The sequence below is a fragment of the Erythrolamprus reginae genome, chromosome 6, assembly GCF_031021105.1.
Source record: "Erythrolamprus reginae isolate rEryReg1 chromosome 6, rEryReg1.hap1, whole genome shotgun sequence".
NCBI classification, from domain to species: Eukaryota; Metazoa; Chordata; class Lepidosauria; order Squamata; family Dipsadidae; genus Erythrolamprus; species Erythrolamprus reginae.
In genome coordinates, this window is record NC_091955.1 from 7,647,457 (window position 1) to 7,672,773 (window position 25,317).

The 25,317-nt window shown below is 43.6% G+C and overlaps 1 protein-coding gene across 1 annotated transcript; it reads right to left on the reverse strand.

Moving 5' to 3' along the window:
* PMPCB (peptidase, mitochondrial processing subunit beta) lies at window positions 1-23,510 on the reverse strand. The gene is made up of 13 exons (XM_070755124.1): window positions 23,375-23,510; window positions 21,516-21,656; window positions 19,722-19,808; window positions 19,514-19,643; window positions 17,345-17,543; window positions 14,462-14,541; window positions 12,803-12,915; window positions 9,653-9,796; window positions 4,177-4,337; window positions 3,244-3,329; window positions 3,065-3,153; window positions 798-873; window positions 1-329 (listed from the first exon to the last, which is right to left on the reverse strand). The coding sequence occupies exons 1-13, from the start codon at window positions 23,471-23,473 to the stop codon at window positions 265-267; spliced, it is 1,470 nt and encodes a 489-aa protein (XP_070611225.1). The 5' UTR covers window positions 23,474-23,510; the 3' UTR covers window positions 1-264.
* Window positions 23,511-25,317: the final 1,807 nt, after the last annotated feature.

Sequence of the window (25,317 nt, forward strand, 5' to 3'; positions counted from 1 at the left end):
GAACTTCATTTCATTTTATTCCTAGACTTCCCTGCATTGTCAGTTCGATTGGACAGATTTATCGGGGGGGGGGGGGCGGGGGGGGGGGCAGCAGCATCTGTCCCGGAAAAAAACAAGCGGAATCAGGATGACTTTATTTTAGAAAGCCCGCCGTTCGGTGAAAAGGGAATAAAAATCGTCCCTCTAGTCCTGAAGGTTTTAAACTCTTGTCACACAATTCCGTAAGTGCCTTCTTAAATGTCCCAAACGGACTCGCCGAGAGGATCAGTCGCGAAGCCAATACATGCCGCTACAGAGTCGGTCATAATCTGGGAGCTGTTCAAGAGGCCCTAGAATAAGAAAAAGGACGTTTATTACTCCGTATAAAGCTGACCAAATGATTTTTTTTTTAAAAAAAAAAGGAAATTAACTAACTACAGGTAGTCCTTGATTTGCAACAGTTTCTTTAGTGACCATGCAGAGTTACAACGGCACTTAGAAGTGTGACTGATGACTGCTTTTCAGTGTCGTGACCTTGCAAAGGGTTACGGTCATTTAGTCAGGGGATCGAGATTCCGGCATTTGGCAGCCGGTTCAGATTTATGACGGTCGTGGCGTTCCCACGATTGCGAGCAAAGTCCGTGGGGAATCCAGGTTCACTTTACTGACTTATCAACTGCAGTGATTCACGTAACAACGGTAGCAAAGAAAGGCCGTAATACAGGGCCAACCTCACTTAACAAATGGCTCACTTAGCAAGAGGAATGGGGCTCGATCGTCAGAAGTCGAGGACTCCCAGTGCATAATTGAATGCTTACCCACTGCTGCAACCGCAGGGCGCTTATTGTAGATGTACTTGGTACACACTTCCTTGATCGTCCGAGCATCAACAGCCTGAAAGGAGGAGAAACGGAGCAATTTTTAAGAAGTTTCTTTATTTACACAAACAATTAACAAACAATTAAAAACGTTGGACACTTGGTGACCACCCTGGTTTATCATTCCATCATATAATATAATGTAATATAATATAATATAATTAATATAATATAATAATAATATAATATAATTAATATAATATTATAATATAATTAATATAATATTATAATATAATTAATATAATATAATAATATAATATAATTAATATAATATAATAATAATATAATATAATTAATATAATATATTTTTATTTATTTATTTATATTTGATTTGCATGCCGCCCCTCTCTGTAGACTCGGGGCGGCTAACAACAGTAGTAAACAGCATATAACAAATCTAATGTTTAAAATAATTAAAAACCCATTATTTAAAACCAAACATACACACAAACATACCATGCATAAATTGTATAGGCCTAGGAGGAAAAAGGGTAGTTCAGTTCCCCCATGCCTGACGACAGAGGTGGGTTTTAAGGAGTTTGCGAAAGGCAAGGAGGGTTGGGAGCAATTCTGATCTCCGGGGGAAGCTGGTTCCAGAGGGTCGGGGCCGCCACAGAGAAGGCTCTTCCCCTGGGTCCCGCCAGATGACATTTAGTTGACGGGACCCAGAGAAGACTGACTCTGTGGGACCTAACCGGTCGCTGGGATCCGTGCGGCAGAAGGCGGACCCATGCTGGTTTCAAAACTGTAGTTAGTTTTCTTCTACCATGTCAAGGTTTCTTCCCCCTACACCTTATGAGAATTATGAGGTTGCAACACGAGGATCAAATTGCATTTTTTACATTGCTATCTTGCTAAAACTTGGTGCAATTCCACCAAGATTTGAAGGTCATTGAGGCACAGTATCAAGGTAGATGGGATGTACATAGGATGGCTGAGTATTGTTGGAGTATCAAGCAAGTCCACTGATTAAAAACTCCAGAAAAAGCTATAAGCAGAACAATTTTACCTTAATATGTATAATTACCATTCGATAAAAAAACAACGATTCGCATGAACTCAATTTAACTTGCAGTGACTATTATAGCCTTTGCATGAATAAAATTATTCTTTGTAAATAGTATATTTGGTAAGTATTTATCTATCTATGTATCTATGTATGTATCTATCTAATCTATTTATCTAATCTATCTATCTATCTAATCTAATCTATGTATGTATGTATGTATGTATGTATGTATCCATCCATCCATCCATCCATCCATCCATCCATCCATCCATCCATCCATCTATCTATCTATCTATCTATCTAATCTATTTATCTAATCTTTCTATCTATCTATCTATCTATCTATCTATCTATCTATCTATCTATTTATCATCTATTTATCTATCATCTATCTATCTATCTATCTATCTATCTATCTATCTATCTATCTATCTATCTATCTATCTAATCTATTGGATTTGTATGCCACCCCTCTCCGTAGACTCGGGGCAGCTAACAACAGTAATAAAAACAGCATGTGAATCCAATACTAAAAACTAAAAAACCCTTATTGTAAAACCAAACATACATACAAACAAACATACCATGCATAAATTGTAAAGGCCTAGGGGGAAAAAATATCTCAGTTCCCCCATGCCTGATGGCAGAGGTGGGTTTTAAGAAGCTTACGAAAGGCGAGGAGGGTGGGGGCAATTCTAATCTCCGGGGGGGAGTTGGTTCCAGAGGGCTGGGGCCGCCACAGAGAAGGCTGTTCCCCTGGGCCCCGCCAAATGACATTGTTTAGTTGACGGGACCCGGATAAGGCCCACTCTGTGGGACCTAACTGGTCACTGGGATTCGTGCAGCAGAAGGCGGTTCCTGAAAGGTTACTTTCCTTTACTTTATATGCACAATTTGTATGGCTTTTGAGGGCATCCTGTAGCTTAAAAAGTTGGCGTGATAGACAAAAACTGTGGTTATTTTTGGATCCAGAGGCTAAAAGTTAGTTGAAAACAAGTCACAGATTTAAGGCAACGAAATTGCTTTTCCCCAGTGTTATTATTCAGTACGTGTTAACTGTTTTTATCTTACATCTGCATCTCAAAATACGGCAAATAAGATTTCCCTTCAACCAGCGAAAAGTCTCAATGCGAAAGTTTACACCTAAAATACCTGCTACAATCAGATTTATTGAAAGCGCAAATCAAACATTCCTTACTTCGATTCTTGCTTCGAGTTCGGGAATCGGGATCCGGCGGTTGTAACACAACATTTGCCGTCCGATGTCTTCACAAATCGGAGTGGAACCTATGATTATAAGCTGGTTAGTATGCCTGTAAATGAATTTAAACAGCATTTTGGGGGGACGGGGTTGTTTAAATAAACCTCAAATCTTACCGTCTAATTGTAACAGCATATTTGTCTTCAGGAGATTCTTCGCCCGGGCTACTTCGCTTTCTGTAACACTGGTGCACAGACGTATCCTGTAATCGAAAGATGATGATTGACAGCTGCCATTTCCCTTTGCAGACTCTGGTTTTGTTTTTCCCCGTGGACTGTCTGGAATATGGACAATACTTACGACCGCAACAGAGCTCAACATTTCTCTTGCTAAGCGAGATCTTGGCTAAACATCCATTTTTTCCCTTTTTTACGACCTTTCTTATTCATTATCTTAATCTCAGCTTAATTCCCAATACCTTCTGCATCTAATATTATAAGAATCCCACCGTGCTTTATTTAACTTTATTAACTATTAATATACTTTCTATACTTTAAATAACTTCTTTTGCTGTTAATGCAATAACACAAGAACAAGGGGACACAATCTGAAGTTAGTTGGGGGAAAGATCAAAGGCAACATGAGAAAATATTATTTGACTGAAAGAGTAGTAGATCCTTGGAACAAACTTCCAGCAGACGTGGTTGGTAAATCCACAGTAACTGAATTTAAACATGCCTTGGATAAACATATATCCATTGTAAGATAAAATACAGGAAATAGTATAAGGGCAGACTAGATGGACCATGGGGTCTTTTTCTGCCGTCAGTCTTCTATGTTTCTATGTTTCTATGCTTATGCCTATTTTCTAACCATCATGGGCATACCACAACGGTCGTTGGCGAGAGAAAAATTACAAGATATGGGAATTTTTTTATAATGGGCTAGAGGAAAGAAAGGATTTAAAAAAAGAAATTACACAGAGAGATAATCCAAGAAATTAATAAGTAAAAGATAAATACAGAAAAATGCAAAGCAGTAAATGCAAAGAAAAAAATAAGGAAAAAATTGAAAATTATGAATGAGCAGGGAATGTAAACTTTCCTCACCATTCCCTCTGAACATAGTGCATCATGTCCTCTAAGCTGGCTCCTTCACACACCATATAAAGACCCCACAATCCGGTGTCCGTGTAACAGGTATTGAACGACTGGAAGCTGTGGCAAAGGTTGCCGTGACACGCAGCTTGGGCGAGCTTGCTGGACAGGTTCTGTTGAAAGAGAGAAGGGAGGCAAGCTTTTTCAAATGCCCCTCAGAGCTTACAAGAAAATTGAAAAGGGGATTATCATTCTCTTTCCCAATCTTTCATAATTTCAATACTCCAATGATCTAAATATCTGAATAATAATTGATTACGACTTGGAACGAAATACAGAGAGGGGCGGCATACAAATCTAATAAATAATAATAATAATAATAATAATAATAATAATAATAACAACAACAACAACAACAACAACAACTGGAACTTGTGCTGGAACTACCATTTACCAGTGGCAAAGAACTGGTGGGATCATAAGCCCAAAAAAGTGGTCGAAAATGAGCAAGCAAAACTACTGTGGGACTTCTGACTTCAGACTGACCGAATTCTGAAGCATAACACACCAGACATCCTGATTGTGGAGAAAAAGAAAGTATGGGTCATCGACATCGCAATCCCAGGGGACAGCAGAATTGAGGAGAAGCAGCTAGAGAAATTAGTGAAATACGAAGATCTAAAAATCGAGCTGCAACGACTCTGGCATAAGCCAGTGAAAGTGGTCCCAGTGGTCCTTGGCACACTGGGCGCAGTGCCAAAGGATCTCAGCGGACATTTGAAAACCATCGGAATTGACAAAATCTCCATCTGTCAATTGCAAAAGGCCGCTTTACTGGGATCGGCAAACATAATTCGTCGCTACATCACGCAGCCCTAGGTGCTTGGGAAGCGCCCGACTGGTGATGAAATACGAAATCCAGCATAGTGATCTTGTTTGCTGTGTTGTATTGACATAATAATAATAATAATAATAATAATAATAATAATAATAATAATAATAATAATATTAATGGAAGATTTAAAATAATGGTTCATAACTTCCTGCAGCATTCTGCCAGCCAAAAATGGGCTGAAATCAGGCCTCCTGAGGCCCTCGCACAGATTGTTTTCAGCCAGCAGAGTGCTGCTGGAGGCCGTGGAGAGCGAAAATGGGTCGCATTTTCAGCCCGTTTTCAATTTTTTTAAAAAAAAATATTTACAAATACAGTGGTACCTCGACATACAAGTTTAATTCGTGCCAGAGCTGACCTCGTATGTCGATCAATTCGTATCTCGAACGAATGCATTTAGATTTGGCTTTTGGCGCCGAGATAACTGGAAAACTGCGGAGAGGGGTGGCATACAAATCCAATAAATGAATGAATGAATGAATAAATAAATAAATAAAACATTGAATTCTTGCGCCACCTAGTGGACGCTCGGCTCGTATCCCGAATTTGAGCTCAGGTGTCGAATAGAAATTTTGCTAGCGTCTCAGCTCGTAACTTGGAATACTCGCATGTGGAGCAGCTCGTATCTAGAGGTACTACTGTATATAAATATAATACACAGAAAGAAAAAAGAAAGAAAAAGAAAAGAAAGCGTATATTTAAAAAAAAGGAAAGAAAAAACAGTACATCAAAAATGGATTTTAAAATATAGGCGAGTACAGGATCAGTCTGTACATTCTTCCGAAACTATGTAGATTTTCCTTAGCCAATTATAGTTATTATCAAAATTCAATTTGTCTCTTTTAAATAACATATAAAAGGAAATAGAAGCAAGATATATAAGTAACATAGAAGTCAGATGTTCGTCTAATTTAGAAGTTCATACCTTTATCTTACTTGCTCTGTTTGCTTTCATCAGGTATAATTTTTTAATTATTATTTACATGTTCGCAGTGTACTTAACAAGGTTTTTTCCTATTTCCTAACCAGTGGTAGAGTAGATTCCAACATTCATAAAATTGTGAGTCTTCTTTGCCTTTAATTTTGAGGGTCAATTTAGACATTTCTGCGCATTGAGTTATTTTTTGTAGTAAGTTTAAGAAGTTTAAGTTTAATCAGATTTGTATGCCGCCCCTCTCCGCAGACTCGGGGCGGCTCACAGCAATAACAATACAACGTAAAACAAATCTAATATTTAAGTTAATTTAAAAAACACCACAAATTAAAACCAATCATACATACTAGCGTACCATGCATAAATTTTATAAGCATAGGGGGAGGGAACATGTCAATTCCCCCATGCCTGACGACAGAGGTGGGTTTTAAGGAGCTTACGAAAGGCTAGGAGGGTGGGGGCAACTCTGATATCTGGGGGGAGTTGGTTCCAAAGGGTCGGGGCCACCACAGAGAAGGCTCTTCCCCTGGGTCCCACCAAACGACATTGTTTAGTTGACGGGACCCGGAGAAGGCCCACTCTATGGGACCTAACTGGTCGCTGGGATTCGTGCGGCAGAAGGCGGTCCCGGAGATATTCTGGTCCAGTGCCATGAAGGGCTTTATAGGTCATAACCAACACTTTGAATTGTGACCGGAAACTGATCGGCAACCAATGCAGACTGCGGAGTGTTGGTGTGACATGGGCACATTTGGGAAAGCCCATGATTGCTCTCGCAGCTGCATTCTGCACGATCTGAAGTTTCCAAACACTTTTCAAAGGTAGCCCCATGTAAAGAGCATTACAGTAGTCGAGCCTCAAGGTGATGAGGGCATGAGTGACTGTGAGCAGTGACTCCCGGTCCAAATAGGGCTGCAACTGGTGCACCAGGCGAACTTGGGCAAACTAGTACTCAAAGATGAGTACTAACTCATCTTGTGGGATTTCTGCTTTTTTCCACCTTTGAGCAAAAGCAGGTCTTGCTGCAGTGGTGATGTGAATAATCAGATAGATATACCGTATATACTCGAGTATAAGTCGGGTTTTTTTAGCCCAAAAATGGGCTGAAAAACCCGACCTCGACTTATAATCGGGTGACTGACATGTCACCACAAGAGGGCGCAAGCGGCTGAGGGAAAGACAGCCGTCTGCCTTTGCTTCAGCTAGAAAGAAGCGGCAACTGCCCGGTCAAGAAGCAAGAATCCACCTAGCCAAACGGCTTTTTTCTTGTTTAGCGCGGCGTTCAAGTGGTTGGCAGGTTCCTTTGCTTGCACGCAAGAGCCAACCACTCGAACGCCACGCTAAACAAGAAAAAAGCCGTTTCGCTGGGGGGGGGGGATTCTTGCTTCTTAAACCTCTCCCAAAGCGATGTCCCAAAGCGGTCTCCGGGAAGCGACCGAGGGAAAGGCAATCGTCTGCCTTTCCTTCAGCCCGAAAGAGAAGGCAAATGCCCCGCCTTCCCCCAGCCAGTTAACCGAGCGCTTCAAGTTAACCGGCTGGGGGAAGGCGGGGCATTTGCCTCCTCTTTCAGACTGAAGGAAAGGCAGACGATTGCCTTTCCCTCGGTCGCTTCCCGCAGACCGCTTTGGGACATCGCTTTGCTTGCGCCTGCCCCTCCTACAGCGGAGAGAGGCGGCAAATGGCCAGCCCTTCCCCCACCCGCTTAGCTGAGCCCTTCGGGAAGGTGCCGCCTGTCTTCGCTGTAGGAAAGGCAGGCACATCCGAAGCGCGTGGGGAAGTGGCTGTGGGAGGCAACGACATTCCTAAGCCGGTGAGGTGTAGGGGGGGGGGGGGTGGCGAGAAGATAGAAGCAAGAATCCACCCCCCCAGCTTTTCCCCCCTCTCCCCGCAAGAAAAGGAGCCAGCCAAACACTCCAATGCCGCGCTAGAGGGGGGAAAAGCCGATGAGGTGTGTGTGTGTGGGGGGGGTGGATTCTTGCTTGTCTTCTCAACACCCCCTCACCCCACCTCTCGGGAAGAGAGCAACAGGAAAGGACGCGGTTTTCTTCTGCCGGGTCGAGGACAAAGCGGGTGTTGAGGGCGGCGGGCGAGCAACATTTCAGCGGGGAGAAAACCCCAAGCTGAGAGTGCCTTTTAAAATCACTCTCCTCTCAGCCTCGGCAAGCTGCCGAGAAGTGGGGTTTTCGGAGTGGGGAGGCAAAAACGCTCAGAATGTCACCAACGAGGCATTTCTCCAAGGGGCGGGGGTCCCTAAACTTTCCTTTAACCCCAGCGGACACAAAGATGGGAATGCGTGGTCCTTGCCAGCCACCCATCTGCGGGGGCTGCTCCGTGCCAAGGCAGAATTAAATTCAACAACCAAAATATTATATTTTTAAAAAACATACTTTTTTGACAGTTTGTTTGCCTTTTAAAACATCTCTCTGGCTGTGCCTAATGTCAACAATAAAATTTTTTGCCAGGTGAATTTTTTTTTGCCAGATTAGCTATGGATCTCACTGAAGAAATTTTAAAGAATACTCAAAATGATTCTTCATTTGCTTTGTAACCTTAAATAAAAAAACAATACAGTATTGACTCTGTAATTTACCCGGGGAGGGGACAGGAGGGGGGCGCAGACAGACAGGAAAGGAAGACAGACAGACAGACAGACAGATAGAGACCTATGACCACAATTGAGCTCAAAATTTGTTGTTAAGCAAAAGCATTGTTAAGTGAAAATCACCACATTTTACTCAATCCATGACATTTCCTAGCTCTAACAGTGATGTGCAAGCTAGGGAAGTACCGGTACATCTGAAGACATGTGTAATGTTCTAGTTATGGTTAACTGTGTGGCAGAAAGTGGACTCTGGGTTTGTTTTCCTATTACAGTGAGGTTGAATGTACCATATATAATTTTACAAGAGCTCTCTCTCTTTCTCTCTCTGTATATACACATACAGTTTATATAGTAGATAATGTACAGTATATTTTTGTGTGCCTGTGTGTAATATTTATTTACACATATGGCATATATACATAGAATTAAGTATATTTTGGATGTTCAGTAATTGTAAATATAGAGGGAAATTGTATCTCTTTGAGGCAAGGAGAGGTCAAGTATCCTAACCCTAACCCAAACCAGCAGGAGCAGGGGATTAAGGTAAGTACCTAGGTACTTGCAATTTTTTTGCCTATACCTGCCTTGGGGGATATATACCTGTTTACCCTCTTTTAAACTTACAGAGCTAGTTTACTGGCTTTCTTTGAAATAAATATTCTAAAATATTTAATCTACTGATGCCTCAATTGATGTAATTTTATTGGTTTCCATTTTTATAAGTTACCAGTAGCCGCTGCAATTTCCACCCTCGACTTATACAGGGGTTTATAAATTTCCCAGTTTTTGTGGCAAAAGTAGGCGCCTCGACTTATAGTCGGAGCGACTTATACTCGAGTATATACGGTAATTTTGATTAAGCTGCGGTTTTCAGCCGCAGGAGCACTGCGGGCCAGTCCTTTGTTATTCCCACGTGGGCCCCACAGGCTGGATTGAAGCACCCCATGAGCCACAATCCAGGCTGCGTGCATTGAATTTGACACCCGTTTTATTAAAAGACACCCCAGTAACAAAGCACAAATTCTTTAAAACTGCCCAGGAAGCTCGGTGCAAAACTCACCATTCCTCCGCCGAAAGAACGATCCCAGTTGCCAATGAGCGTATTTGCCACCATCAGAGGAATGGTGTCGGGGTGACACCAGCCAGCGGCTTCCACTGCAATGGCCAGGTGAGCCAGAGGCATTTTGTCATCTCGCACTCGGATCTTGAATAACCAGGACATGGAGACACAGTGAAAAAGGCGGCCCAGAGAACTTTACTTTAGCTATATTCAGCCTACTTACAAGTAGATACTAAACCAATCCAGGTTTCAAGTAGATGATTATGATTACGATATACAGTGATCCCTCGATTATCGCGAGGGTTCCGTTCCAAGACCCCTCGCGATAATCGATTTTTCGCAATGTAGGGTTGCGGAAGTAAAAACACCATCTGCGCATGCGCGCCCTTTTTCCATGGCCGCGCATGCGCAGATGGCGGAGTTTGCGTGGGCGGCGGGGAAACCCGGATCTTCGTCTGCTCGCTGCTGCTGCGGCCGCCCAGCAGCTGATCTGCTCGGCGGCAGCAGCGAGGAGCCGAATCAGGCTTTCCCCGCCGCCCACGCAAACTCCTCGCTGATGCCCCCGCTCGCCCGCCCGCCCGCCGCCCGCCAGCAAGAGGGGGAGAGATAGAGAAAGAGAGAGAAGGAAAGAAAGAGATGAGAGAGGGAGGAAGAGAGTGTGAGAGGAAGAAGCAAGATAGAGAAAGAGAGAAAGAAAGATGAGAAAGGAAGGAAGAGAGTGACGTCATCGGGTGGGAAAAATCACGATATAGCGTTTCGCGAAGATCGAGATCGCGAAAATCGAGGGATCGCTGTATTAGACTTGTATGCCGCCCCTCTCCGGAGACTCGGGGCGGCTCACAACAGTGATAAAAAACAGTACATGATGACAAATCTAATAATTAAAATCTAAAAATAACGATAATACATTTAAAAGTCTAAAAACAAGGAACCCCAATATATAAAAACATGCATACAATCCTATCATAAACAAATACTACATAGGCAGGGGGGGAAGTCTCAGTTCCCCCACACTTGATGACAGAGGTGGGTTTTGAGGAGTTTACGAAAGGCAGGGAGGGTGGGGGCAGTCCTAATCTCTGGAGGGAGCTGATTCCAAAGGGTCGGAGCCGCCACAGAGAGGGCTCTTCCCCTGGGTCCCGCCAAGCGGCATTGTTTAGTCGACGGGACCCGGAGAAGACCCACTCTGTGGGACCTAACTGGTCGCTGGGATTCGTGCGGCAGAAGGCGGACCCGGATGTATTCTGGTCCGGTGCCATGAAGAGCTTTATAGGTGATGACCAACACTTTGAATTGTGACCGGAAACTGATCGGCAACCAATGCAGACTCTGGAGTGTTGGTGTAACATGGGCATATTTGGGAAAGCCCATGACTGCTCTCGCAGCTGCATTCTGCACGATCTGAAGTTTCCGAATACAGTAATACCTCATGATACGAACTTAATTGGTGCAAGGAGGAGGTTCGTAAGACGAAAGGTTCGTAAGACAAAACATTGTTTCCCATAGGAAACAATGTAAAGTCAATTAATCCGTGCAACCAAAACCCCCCCCGCAAAAAAACGGCTTTCGGAGACTGCTGGGAAGCAGCGCGGCTGTTTTAAAAGGTGACAGCCGGCCTGGGGGGCTTCCCAGCACCCCCCCGAACCCGGGTTCGGGGTTCAGGGGGTGCTGGCAAGCCCCCAAGGCCGGCTGCGACCTTTTAAAACAGCCGCTCCGCTTCCCAGCAGTCTCGCGAAGCCGAACACGGAAGTTCGGCTTTGGCGTTCGGCTTCGGGAGACAGCTGGGAAGCGGCGCAGCTGTTTTAAAAGGTCGCAGCCGGCCTGGGGGGCTTCCCAGCACCCCCCCGAACCCCAAACCCGGGGTTCAGAAAAATTTTGCCTCTTCTTACGAACTTTGTTCGAGTTACGAACCGGCGTTCGGGAGGCTTCTGGGAAGCCCCGCCGCCCGGCTGTCACCTTTTAAAACAGCCGTGCGGCTTCCCAGCAGTCTCCGAACGCCGGTTTGTAACTCGAAAAAAGTTCGTAAGAAGAGGCAAATTTTTCTGAACCCCGGGTTCGTATCACGAGTTGTTCATAAGACGAGGGGTTCGTATCTTGAGGTACCACTGTACTCGGAAACTAAACCAATCCTGGTTTCTTCGTATCACTGCTACTACTCTACTCAATATTTAACTCACGCTGAAACTGCTCCAGCCAGCCAACTGTAAACCGCCATCAACAGCAAACAACAGAAAAAATTGTGAAGTTGATTTGCATCTTACAATGCTCTGGCCCAATCAGGTTGCAGTTCACACCCTATGACCTACATACTTTGCAATCTACTTTACCTTATATGGCAATACAATGAAATATCATCCAGGATTGCTAATCCTGACATGTTCATTGACCTGTATTACTTATAAAGTAATAAAGGCAGGATAAAAACTTATCAATAAATAAATACAAAACTAATCATCACAATAACGCCCCCCCCAAAAAAATGACTAAAAGGGCCACACATGCACCCCAGTACTTCAAACTCCAGTAGTACCTCTAGATATGAGCTGCTCCACATGCGAGTATTCCAAGTTACGAGCTGAGACGCGAGCAAAATTTCTGTTCGACACCCGAGCTCAGATTCGGGATATGAGCCGAGCGTCCACTAGGCGGCGCAAGAATTCCATTTTTTTCCAGTTATCTGGGCGCGGAAAGCCAAATCTAAGTGCATTCGTTCGAGATACGAATTGATCGACATACGAGCTCGGCTCTGGCACGAATTAAACTCGTATGTCGAGGTACCACTGTATATTGAAATAAATGAGCTATCCTTCTCAAACCTCTCTGCAGTGTTTACGATCAAGCTAAAAGCTATGCAAACCAAATCTAATATGCCATCAAACCATTAATTTTTGAGGCTGCTGTGTCTCAGGCCCTAAACGGTGCAGCAGCCTAGAGGTGGCGCTCTCACCTCACAATCAGGAGGCTGGGAGTTCGATCCTAAATAGAGGCAATTATTTCTCCCTCTCTGGCTACAATGAGAATATATCTGCTGAATAAAACTCCGCATTGGCGATAGACAAAAGGCATAGGGCCACTAAACACTCAACTCCATTCGGTTGCCCACACTCCACCACGCAAGGGATTATGGAGAAGAGAAAAACCTCCACTTACTTCACTGCCGGTGAACCGGCACGGGGGCAAAGCTGGAGCGCCTTCTTTCTCAATGGACGGCAAGTTGCCAAAATGGTATTTCGCCAGCTCAAGCAATTCCCCATGAGCAACTCCTAAATCAACATTATTATTATTATTATTATTATTATTATTATTATTATTATTATTATTAATTAAATTTGTATGCCGCCCCTCTCCGCAGACTCGGGGCGGCTCACAGCAACAATAGAAAACAATATACAATACAAATCTAATATTACAAAGTTAAAAAACCCATAATTTAAAAAACCTGCACACAACATACCATACATAAACTATATAGGCCTGGGGAAGTTATCTCAGTTCCCCCATGCCTGACGGCAGAGGTCGGTTTTAAGAAGTTTACGAAAGGCGAGGAGGGTGGGGGCAATCCTAATCTCTGGGGGGAGCTGGTTCCAGAGGGTCGGGGCCGCCACAGAGAAGGCTCTTCCCCTGGGTCCCGCCAGACGACATTGTTTAGTCGACGGGACGCAGAGAAGGCCAACTCTGTGGGACCTGACTGGTCGCTGGGATTCGTGCGGCAGAAGGCGGTCCCGGAGATATTCTGGTCCGATGCCAAATAGACATATAGATTAGAACAGTGATAGCAGAGCTTTTTTGCCTCGGGTGCCGAAATAGCATGTGTGTGTCCTATTGCGCATGCCCGAGGGCCCACACCCATAATTCAATGGCTACAGAGGGCGAAAACAGCTTCCCTTGCCCCCCGGAGGCTCTCTGGAGGCCGGAAATGGCCTGTTTCACAATTTCGGGTGGGCCCTGTAGGCTCGTGTTTCACCCTCCCCAAGCTCCAAAGGCTTCCCTGGAGCTAGGGAGGGTAAAAATGTCCTCCCCCATCCCCCTGGAGGCTCTCTGGAAGCCGAAAACGCCCTCCCAGAGCCTCTGTGCAAGCCAAAAATCAGCTGCCCGACACACACATGCACTTTGGAGCTGATCTAGAGCAACGGCTCGGGTGCCAGCAGATACAGCTCCGCGTGCCAGCTGTGGCACCTATACCATAGGTTCGCCATCACTGGATTAGAACAACAAAGGCCAATTCCTTGTGTGTCCAATCGCACTTGGCCAATAAAGAATTCTATTCTATTCTATTCTATTATTATTCTATTCTATTCTATTTTTATTCTATTCTTATTCTATTCTATTCTTATTCTATTCTATTCTTATTCTATTATTATTATTATTATTATTATTATATTTATTCTATTATTATTCTATTTTATTATTATTCTATTATTACTCTATTCTTATTCTATTCTATTCTTATACTATTCTATTCTTGTTTTTATTCTATTCCATTCTATTCTATTCTAATTCTATTCTTTCTATTCCATTCCCCTATTCATTCTCCATTACTTTCAGTTCCGTATTTCTCTAAGCTTCAACGTTCCAATTCCAAATATATCTCAAAACGACACACGTTGCAAAACCACATTTCATAGCAACAGTTCAGCAGGATTAAAAAACGGTTCTGATACACTTTGCAAATCTTTCCGTCTAAAAACATTCGTTCGTGTAACTTTTTTTAGGGCTTAATATCCTTCGGTGACCTAAGTCCGATAGGCTTATTTGTCCATTTCCCACAGTGCTTATATCACAGACCCCCATCACTGCATCCCCACCAACCTCCTGCAGATGCCAGGACGATTCTTGGTCCTTTGTAATGTGTCGTTATATATTCCACCAAATCATTGCGGTTAATGGACCTAAAATATTGAGTGGAATGGGGGGGAAAAAGAAAATTACACAAAGGAAAAAAAGAACAAAAACAATATTGGGTCATTCTTTTGTCAATTGGCCACCTTCAATTTCAATGAAACTTTGTACCTCTATTTACGAACTTAATTCGTTCCGTGACCAGGTTCTTAAGTAGAAAAGTTTGTAATAAGAAGCCATTTTTCCCATAGGAATCAATGTAAAAGCGAATGTAATGCATGCGATAGGGGAAACCACAGGGAGGGTGGAGGCCCTGTTTCCTCCCAGGAGATTCCTAGAGAAGCCCCACGGAGGCTTCTCCCCACCTTTTCCGGCCCTGTTTCCTCCCAGGAGATTCCTAGAGAGGCCCCACGGAGGCTTCTCCCCACCTTTTCCGGCCCTGTTTCCTCCCAGGAGATTCCTAGAGAGGCCCCACGGAGGCTTCTCCCCGCCTTTTCCGGACCTGTTTCCTTCCAGGAGATTCCTAGAGAGGCCCCACGGAGGCTTCTCCCCACCTTTTCCGGCCCTGTTTCCTCCCAGGAGATTCCTAGAGAGGCCCCACGGAGGCTTCTCCCCGCCTTTTCCGGCCCTGTTTCCTCCCAGGAGATTCCTAGAGAGGCCCCACGGAGGCTTCTCCCCACCTTTTCCGGCCCTGTTTCCTCCCAGGAGATTCCTAGAGAGGCCCCACGGAGGCTTCTCCCCGCCTTTTCCGGCCCTGTTTCCTTCCAGGAGATTCCTAGACAGGCCCCACGGAGGCTTCTCCCCGCCTTTTCCGGCCCTGTTTCCTCCCAGGAGATTCCTAGAGAGGCCCCACGGAGGCGTCTCCCCGCCTTTTCCGGCCCTGTTTCCTTCCAGGAGATTCCTAGACAGGCCCCACGGAGGCTTCTCCCCGCCTTTTCCGGCCCTGTTTCCTCCCAGGAGATTACTAGAGAGGCCCCACGGAGGCTTCTCCCCACCTTTTCCGGCCCTGTTTCCTTCCAGGAGATTCCTAGAGAGGCCCCACGGAGGCTTCTCCCCGCCTTTTCCGGCCCTGTTTCCTTCCAGGAGATTCCTAGAGAGGCCCCACGGAGGCTTCTCCCCGCCTTTTCCGGCCCTGTTTCCTTCCAGGAGATTCCTAGAGAGGCCCCACGGAGGCTTCTCCCTGCCTTTTCCGGCCCTGTTTCCTCCCAGGAGATTCCTAGAGAGGCCCCACAGAGGCTTCTCCCCACCTTTTCCGGCCCTGTTTCCTCCCAGGAGATTCCTAGAGAGGCCCCACGGAGGCTTCTCCCTGCCTTTTCCAGTTCAGTTTCGGAGTTTGTAAGTAGGAAATGATTCTTGAGAAGAGAACATAAGAACCTAAGAAGAGCCCTGCTGAATCAGGCCAAAGCCCCATCGGGTTCAGCATTCTGTGTCCCACAGTGGCCCACCAATTGTCCTTGGGGATCTTGAGCAGAAAGAGAAGGCAAAACCCTCCCTTTTCCCTGACCCCCAACAAATGGTACTCAAGGGGATCCTGTCTGCCTCAACCAACTTAGAGGCGGCACATGGACATCCGTTTCAATAACCACCGATACACTTGGCATCCATGAATCTGTCTAATCCTGCCTTGAAACTATCCAGGCTGACAAGAGGGGGGAAAAAAGAGGTATAACAAGCAGGAAGAGGGAGATTGTGATCCCCTTATATAGAGCGCTGGTGAGACCACATTTGGAAAACTGTGTCCAGTTCTGGAGACCTCACCTACAAAAAGATATTGACAAAATTGAACAGGTCCAAAGGCGGGCTACAAGAATGGTGGAAGGTCTTAAGCATAAAACGTTATCAGGAAAGACTTCATGAACTCAATCTGTATAGTCTGGAGGACAGAAGGAAAAGGGGGGACATGATCGAAACATTTAAATATGTTAAAGGGTTAAATAAGGTTCAGGAGGGAAGTGTTTTTAATAGGAAAGTGAACACGAGAACAAGGGGACACAATCTGAGGTTAGTTGGGGGAAAGATCAAAAGCAACATGAGAAAATATTATTTGATGGAAAGAGTAGTAGATGCTTGGCCCAAACTTCCAGCAGACATGATTGGTAAATCCACAGTCACTGAATTTAAACACACCTGGGATAAACATATATCCATCCTAAGATAAAATACAGGAAATAATATAAGGGCAGACTAGATGGACCATGAGGTCTTTTTCTGCCGACAGTCTTGTATGTTTCTATGTTTCTTAGGCGACCCCTGTGAAACGGTCGTTCGACCCCCAAAGGGGTCCCAACCCCCAGCTTGAAAACCACTGCTAGAGGAACCTGGAGACTTAAAAGAACAGGAGCGTGATGCACAATGCACACAAGGCAGACTAGATGGACCATGAGGTCTTTTTCTGCCGTCAGTGTTCTATGTTTCTATGTTTCTAAGGCAGAGGAGAGGAGAGCAGTGGAAATCTATGGGCCGGTCCTTTGGAAGGAACAGTCCCCGCAGCTAGCAAAGCCCCACACTAGTTCTGGGGATAAAAGGCAGGGGGCGGATATGAACTGTTGTGGTAGACAACTATTCACATTCCCTCCAGCCGGATTGGTTAGCCGACGTTGAGAAACATAGAAACATAGAAGTCTGACGGCAGAAAAAGGCCTCATGGTCCATGTAGTCTGCCCTTATACTATTTTCTGTATTTTATCTTAGGATGGATCTATGTTTATCCCAGGCATATTTGAATTCAGTTACTGTGGATTTATCTACCACGTATAAACTTTTCGCAGGGCTGCTGGCGGTCCTAACAAAGGAATCTTGGGAATTAACTTTAGAGGGTTTGTCACGTTTGGAAGGCAGGGTCAGAACACCTACTTAATGTTCTCGGTGGGCCCTAAAATGGTCCGTCCCAGGGCTGTGTCTTGGTAAGCGGTGGCGTGAAGATAATCGAAGACCACTTCCTGTAGGTTGGTCTCCACTTCCTGCATTTCTCGAAGGATCACGCCTCGTTCCCGCTCAATCTCGGCTTCCCCCAAGGTGCTGTTCTGTATGATGTCGGCAAGAATCTCGACCGCTGAAGTCAAAAGACAGAGAAAATAATTGTGTGTGTATGTGTGGGTATACACACGCAGAGAGACATACACATACATACATATACACATTTATTTATTTTATTTTATTTATTCAATTTTGATGTCGCCCTTCTCCTTAGACTCAGGGCGGCTTACCTGTTAGCAATAGCACTTTTTTAAACAGAGCCAGCCTATTGCCCCCACAATCCGGGTCCTCATTTTACCCACCTCAGAAGGATGGAAGGCTGAGTCAACCTTGAGCCGGTGATGAGATTTGAACCGCTGACCTACAGATTTATAGTCAGCTTCAGTGGCCTGCAGTACAGCACTCTACCTGCTGCGCCACCCCGGCTCACATATATGTGTATACACATATACACATACATACATACATACATACATACATACATACATACATACATACATATTAAAAATGTCCTTAGATTATTAGAATTACATGGCATTATTTTGTATTTTGTAAAACGTATATATATATATCCAAAGGGGGGGGGGGGGGACGGGACACCATATAGCCCCTCTCTGATACAAAGCTGAAGGGATCAGATCTGGTGGCCTAGAGGTTAATTCTCTGCCTTACAAGGCAGAAGCCCCAGGATCAAATCCCAGTAAGGGTATGGCTAGCTGATGAGGCCAGAACAAGGCCGAAATAGCGCTATCCTAATCTCCCTTAATTTTAAAAATTCAGCAAAAACATGTGATATATACATACATACATACATACATACAGTGGTCCCTCTACCTAAGGACTTAATTCTTTCCGTGACCAGGTTCTTAAGTAGAAAAGTTGGTAAGAAGAAGCAATTTTCCCCATAGGAATCAATGTAAAAGCAAATAATGCGTGCAAACCCAAAGCTTGGAATTTGGGTGGGAGGAGGACAGTCACTGCTGAAGGAAGAAGGTGAGGTGAGGGGAATCAAAAAAATCCAAAACTTTAAGGCTTTTTTTTTAAGAAAAGAGGGACTCTGAGACGGCAAGGAGGAGCATGCGCCTCCCATACACCCGGTGCGAGGCTGCCTCCCATCCACTGCGCCAGAGGGAGAAACCCATGGGGAATGGCAGGAAACTGGCCAGGCCTTCGTGCCGCTCTCAAATTTCCTGGGAAGTTTTTCCGGGCTCGGGTTCCTAAGTACAAAATGGTTCTTAAGAAGAGGTAAAAAAAAATCTTGAACACCCGGTTCTTATCTAGAAAAGTTCTTAAGTAGAGGCGTTCTTAGGTAGAGGTACCACTGTATAATAAAAATAAATAATAATAAATACTTGTTTGTCATTGTATGTATATACACAGTCTACCCATGCAACGAAATTCGTATGACGCCAAAGACCAATCTCAACATTCATTCATTCATTCATTCATTCATTCATTCATTCATTCATTCATTCATTCATTTATTTATTTATTTTGTACTAGATTTGTATGCCGCCCCTCTCCGGAGACTTGGGGCGGCTAACAGCAATAATAAGACAGTGTACAATAATAATCCAATACTAAAAACGATTAAAAACCCATTAATATAAAAACCAAACATACATACATACATACATGCCACGCATAGAATTGTAAAGGCCTAGGGGGAAAGAGGATCTCAATTCCCCCCTGCCTGGCAGCAGAGGTGGGTTTTAAGGAGTTTACGAAAGGCAAGGAGGGTGGGGGCAATTCTAATCTCTGGGGGGGAGCTGGTTCCAGAGGGTCGGGGCCGCCACAGAGAAGGCTCTTCCCCTGGGTCCTGCCAAGCGGCATTGTCTTCGGAGAGGGGCGGCATACAAATCTAAGTAATAATAATAATAATAATTGTTTAGTTGACGGGACCCGGAAAAAACCCACTCTGTGGGACCTAACTGGTCACTGGGATTCTTGCAGCAGAAGGTGGTCCCTGAGATATCATACATAACCATCCGAAAGAAGGTTTGCGAAGCAGAACATAACAATAAATCATTTTGAAAAATAATGTACCTCTCGGCAGGTCTTTCGAGAAAGCCTTCGCGTAATACACAGTTTGTTCTCGCGAGGTGTACGCGTTAAGGTGAGCGCCCATGTTCTCAATCTCCAGCTCCAGATCCAGCTGAGATCTTTTTTTGGTTCCCTGAGATTTAAGTGTATGTAATTATTTCAACTGGAGACGTGATAGAAATAGGATAGAAACATTATGTTGAAAACTTGCCTTAAAAGCCATGTGCTCCAGGAAGTGAGCCGTTCCGTTGTTTTTCTCGTTCTCATATCGGCTTCCGGCGTCGATCCAAAGTCCCACCTTATTCAAAAGCACATTTTTTTTTTTAGAAAAACAAACTAAAACAATAAAATTTAGCTTCAATACAGGCTGAGGAAACTGTAGGCTGGTTTTTGCTTCGGTGGTTAAAATCTTTGTCAAAACGACTAGATCGTTTTTTTTCTCTCGTTTCTCATCTTTCCTACTATCTCCTCCCATGGGTTTCTTATGATTGATCAATTGATGTTTGTAACATATGATTGACGCTTGTTTTATGATCTATGAATTGTTATTTGCTGTTTATATGTACACGGTGAGGTTTTGCGGTAGAAACAAATTCCTTGTGTGTCCAATCACACATGGACAATGAACAATTCAATTCAATTATTCTATTCTGTTCTATTCTATTCCCATCCCATTAAAAACTCACCCCAACAAACTGGTAGAATAGCCCAGATCACTGTATTAATGACAAAAGCCTACTTGTTCATAAGAAGAGAAAGTATTATTCCTAATCTATCCCATCCCAATTTTATTCTAGGTTCTGTTCTGTTCTATTTTTATTCTATAGTCTACTCCATCCCAATTTTATTCTAGGTTCTGTTCTATTTTTATTCTATAGTCTACTCTATTCTACTACACCATCCCATTCCATCCCATTCCATCCCAGTTTTAGTCTATGTTCTGTTCTGTTCTATTTTTATTCTACACTCTACCCCAGGGGTCCCCAAACCTTTTACACAGGGGGCCAGTTCACTGTTCCTTGGACTGTTGGAGGGCTGGACTATTAAAAAAAACCTATGAACAAATCCCCATGCACACTGCACATACCTTGTTTTAAAGTAAAAAACAAAATGGGAACGTACTATTTAGAGGGGGGAGAAGGTCTGAAATTCATGTATGTTTATGCTTTGTTTTTAATTTTCTTTTGTTGACATCTGATTGGCTATACAAGGTTTTCTTGGCTTATGAAAAATGTATAAAGAAAGAAGGAAGCACTTTGGCATAATGGTTAATAAGTTAGAAATATAACTGGTGCTGCACTTTTTGAAGGAACATTAAGGAGGAAATTTAATTAAAAGAAAATTAATGTAACTGGATGACAAAATTAGGAAAAAAACTTTAGCAACTTTTTTGATGATTGATATTAGTTACTAACAAAATGCTGCATTTTATTCAAGGAAAATTAGATGGTACACTGTGTTGTTTGAATGTATGTTGAGAGAAAAATAAAAAAAAATCCCCCCCCCAAAAAACAGTCCTTCCTTCCTCTGTCCCTCCATTCATTTCATTCTCCCTTCCTTTCTTCCTTGTTCCCTCCATTTCTCCTTCCTTCCTCTCCACTTCTCCTTTCCCTCCCTCTCTTTCCCTTTTCTTTCTTTCTCTCTCTCTTTTCCCTGTGCTCTTGTCACTCACCGATGGGCTGGATAAATGGCCTCAGTGACCCGCAGGCCGTAGTTTGGGGACCGCTGCTCTACGCTATTCTATTCTATTTTATTCTGTATTCTAATTCTACACAATTTTTAGAATTTTCTAAGAGTATAGTCCCTCCCGGAATGTGCTACAGGAGTTGGGTGGGATAAGAAGCATCAGGAGAAAACGTACTTTCTACTAACAGGCCAGTCACTTGAGGACTATTCGTGGCCACAATTGAACCTGGCATTTTAGTCATAAACCACGGAGGCCCTTAAGCCAGATCCCCGTGTCATTTTGAAAAAGGACTGATTTTCACTGGCAACGCTTACTTACCGTACATGTTGTAAGTCCAGAATCTTCAGAAGCTACCCTCAAGCCATTCTCCAGAGTCGAGACTTTCGTTTCTGGGACATTCACAACGATTTGAGGTGCTACTTTGGTAGCTCTGTATCGGTTTCTCCCAAGATGGAGGGTCTAGTTTGGGAAAAAAAATACATATGAGGGTCACCCAGAAAGCAATACACCACTTTTTTTTTTCTCAGTCTACAGTAATGGTACGAATGTGAAACTTTAGATATACAGTAATCCCTCGCTACTTCACGGTTCATCTTTTGCGGATTCACTACTTCACAGGTTTTCAAAGGGGGCTTAAATCCATTACTGTACTGTACTCTATTAAAGAAACTGGTAGGATAACATTATAGAATGACTGTTTAATGCAAAGGGTGGGTTTTAAAAGTCCAAATACTCATTAAATACATTAAAAAAAATTTCTCTACTTCACAGAAATTCGTTTTTCATGGGTGGTCTTGGAAAGCATCCCCTGCGAAAAACGAGGGATTACTGTACGTTATTTGAATTGAATTGTCAGGAGTCTGTGTGTAAATTTTGCATTTCTTCAGATAGCGTAGATGCAGCAGTGTTTCGAAATGGCGTCTGTAAGTGATGTAGGTTACAAGCAGCGTGTCATCATTGAATTTCTCACTGCGGAGAAAGAAACTGTTGGAAACATTCACAAACGTTTGTGTACAGTTGATGGAGAATCTGCAGTCGACAGAAGTACGGTTAGTCACTGGGCAGAGAGAGTGAGGCCATTACAGTGCAGAAATGGCTTCGTGACCAGAACAACGAGTGGTAACGGCAGGGCACACACGCCCTTGTGTCTCGCTGGAGGAACGCCATAGAAAAGGATGGAGATTACATGGAAAAATAGAGAGTGTAGAAGAAACATTGTTCTTTCTTGTGTGTAAGTTTCATTATGTTCAATAAATAATTCTTGAAGGAAAAAAATGTGGTGCATTACTTTCTGGATGACCCTTGTATATCACATGAGCAATATGATAAAAAAATATGCAGTATAATTTTATTGAAGAGAAATTAAAGTCTTGGTTGTCTGCTTTGTGACAGAGCAAATGTTATGAGGTCTCCAAAGAAAGAAAAAAGACAGAAAGAAAGGGGAAAAAATAGGAAGGAAGGAAGGAAGGAAGGAAGGAAGGAAGGAAGGAAGGAAGGAAGGAAGGAAAGAGACAGAACGACAGAAAGAAAAAGAAAGAAAGAAGGAAGGAAAGAAAGAAAGAGAAAGAAAGAAAGAAGACAGAGGCAGAAAGAAAGGGGGAAAATAGGAAGAAAAGAAGGAAGGAAACACAGAGACAGACCGACAGAAAGAAAAAGAAAGAAAGAAGGGGAAAAAATAGGAAGGAGGGAAGGAGGAAACACAGAGACAGACAGTCAGAAAGAAAAAGAAAGAAAAAAGAGACAGAAGGAAAGGAAAAAAATAAAAAATGAAGGAAGGAAAAAAGGCAAAAAGATAAAAAGAAATAAAATGAAATAAAAGAACCAACCAATCACTGGCCAGTATTATAGGGCTGGGATCTACAAATCTGCTTGACTAAGGAATTCTGGGAGTTGAAGTTCACAAATTGCATAGTTTTGGGAGATCCGTGCTGGGGGTTGTCGTGGTGGTTTGGTAGACCTGAACTGCAAGCAACCGCTAGAGGGCAACAATACACCACCGCCCTCTGGCTGTATTCCGGTATTCTATCCGCCCAGGCCGCGATCATGACGCCGCGTTCCTCCGCTAGGAGACTACATCTCCCACAATGCAGCGCGTTCAAGGCCCGCGGCAATAAAGCAAGCAGCCGAGGCGGCCCAACCGGCCTTTCAAAGCCCGCCACGCGTGAATCATCCCTTACCCGCTGTCCGGTGGTTGAGCACCGCGTGGTGAGCTGTCCTGGCCGAGTCCAGAAAAGCCGCCGACCTGCTCGGCAAGCGGCGGACACGGCCGCCGCCATCTTAACTTGCAAGTGAAGGAATCGGCGGATGAGCCGGGAGCACTTCCGGAAGAGAGGGTCACGTGATCCGAGGGTGGGTGGGTGGGCGGGGCTGAGCCATATGACTGGCATGAAAAAATGCTGGAGGCGTTTCTGGCTATTTTTTTTATGAGTTTTCCTTTCAAATTCAATCTCACATTAAGCAACCATCACATAATAGGAAACAGCTTCTAGCAGATCTCCCTCTCATGATTCACCATGAGATTGCAAAAATCCCCAATTTGTGAATCCTCGGCTCCAGAATCCATTGATCTTAATATGTTTTTAGCCCAAGGATCTCCAACCTTGGCAACTTTAAGACTTGTGGACTTCAACTCCCAGAATTCCAAAGCCAGCTTTATTAGCTGAGGAATTCTGGGAGTTGAAGTCCACAAGGCTTAAAGTTGTCAAGGTTGGAGACCCCTATGTGATGTGATGGGAATAGAATAAGCCAGTGTTTCCCAACCTTGGCCACTTGAAGGTATCTGGACTTCAACTCCCAGAATTCCCCAGCCAGCATTCGCTGGCTGGGGAATTCTGGGAGTGGAAGTCCAAATATCTCAAGTAGCCAAGGTTGGGAAACACTGGAATAAGCAATAGGAATAGAATAGAATTCTTTATTGGCCAAGTGTGATTGGACACACAAGAAATTTGTCTTTGGTGAGTATGCTCTCAGTGTACATAAAAAGACCAGATACATTTGTCAAGAATCGGGGTACAATATAAGAATATAAGATGTGCCATGCTGAATCGGGCCAAAGTCCATTGAGTCCAGCATTCTGTGTCACACAGTGGCCCACCGATTGTCCATGGGGATCTTGAGCAGAGAGGGCAAAACCCTCCCTTTCTCCTGACCCCCAACAAATAGGACCCAAGAGAACCCTGCCTGCCTCAACCAACATACACTTGGCATCCATGAACCAACGATATGCAGTGCTCTATGTCACGTTGGTTCCAAATGCATTGAAGTTCAATTTATACTGTTCAAAAAAATAAAAGGGAACACTCAAATAACACATCGTAGATATGAATGAATGAAATATTCTCATTGAATGGAATAGTTGTGCAAATGAAATATTCTCATTGAATATTTCATTTGCACAACTATTCCATTTGCACAAAAGGAGGTGAAATTGATGGTCAATCAGTGTTGCTTCCTAAGGGGACAGTTTGATTTCACAGAAGTTTGGTTTACTTGCAGTTATATTCTGTTGTTTAAGTGTTCCCTTTATTTTTTTGAGCAGTGTATTTTATAGCAATTCTGTTTCTTTAGGTTTTTATTCTCACAGGCTAAGCTGCAGTAAGTGCTTGACAAGAAGATCCTGATAAACTTGAACAATGAGCCCTAATTCCTGACAGGGAGAACAATTAATCAATGGTAGACTTGCCTCCCGAAGTTGTAAATTACTCCAACACTGGAAGTTTTTAGGAAGAGATTGAACAACCTGTCTGAAATTGTATGAGGTTTCCTGCCTGAGCCAGGGATGGATTATTATTATTATTATTATTATTATTATTATTATTATTATTATTATTATTTATTAGATATGTATGCCGCCCCTCTCCGTAGACTCGGGACAGCTCACAACACAATAAAAACAGTTCATGACAAATCTAATAATTTACAATTTAAAATATTTTTTTTAAAAAAAACCCATTATTAAGCAGACATACATACAAACATACCATACATAAATTGTATAGGCCCGGGGGAGATATCTCAGTTCCCCCATGCCTGACGACAAAGGTGGGTTTTGAGGAGTTTACGAAAGGCAAGGAGGGTAGGGGCAGTTCTAATCTCTGGGGGAAGCTGGTTCCAGATGGTC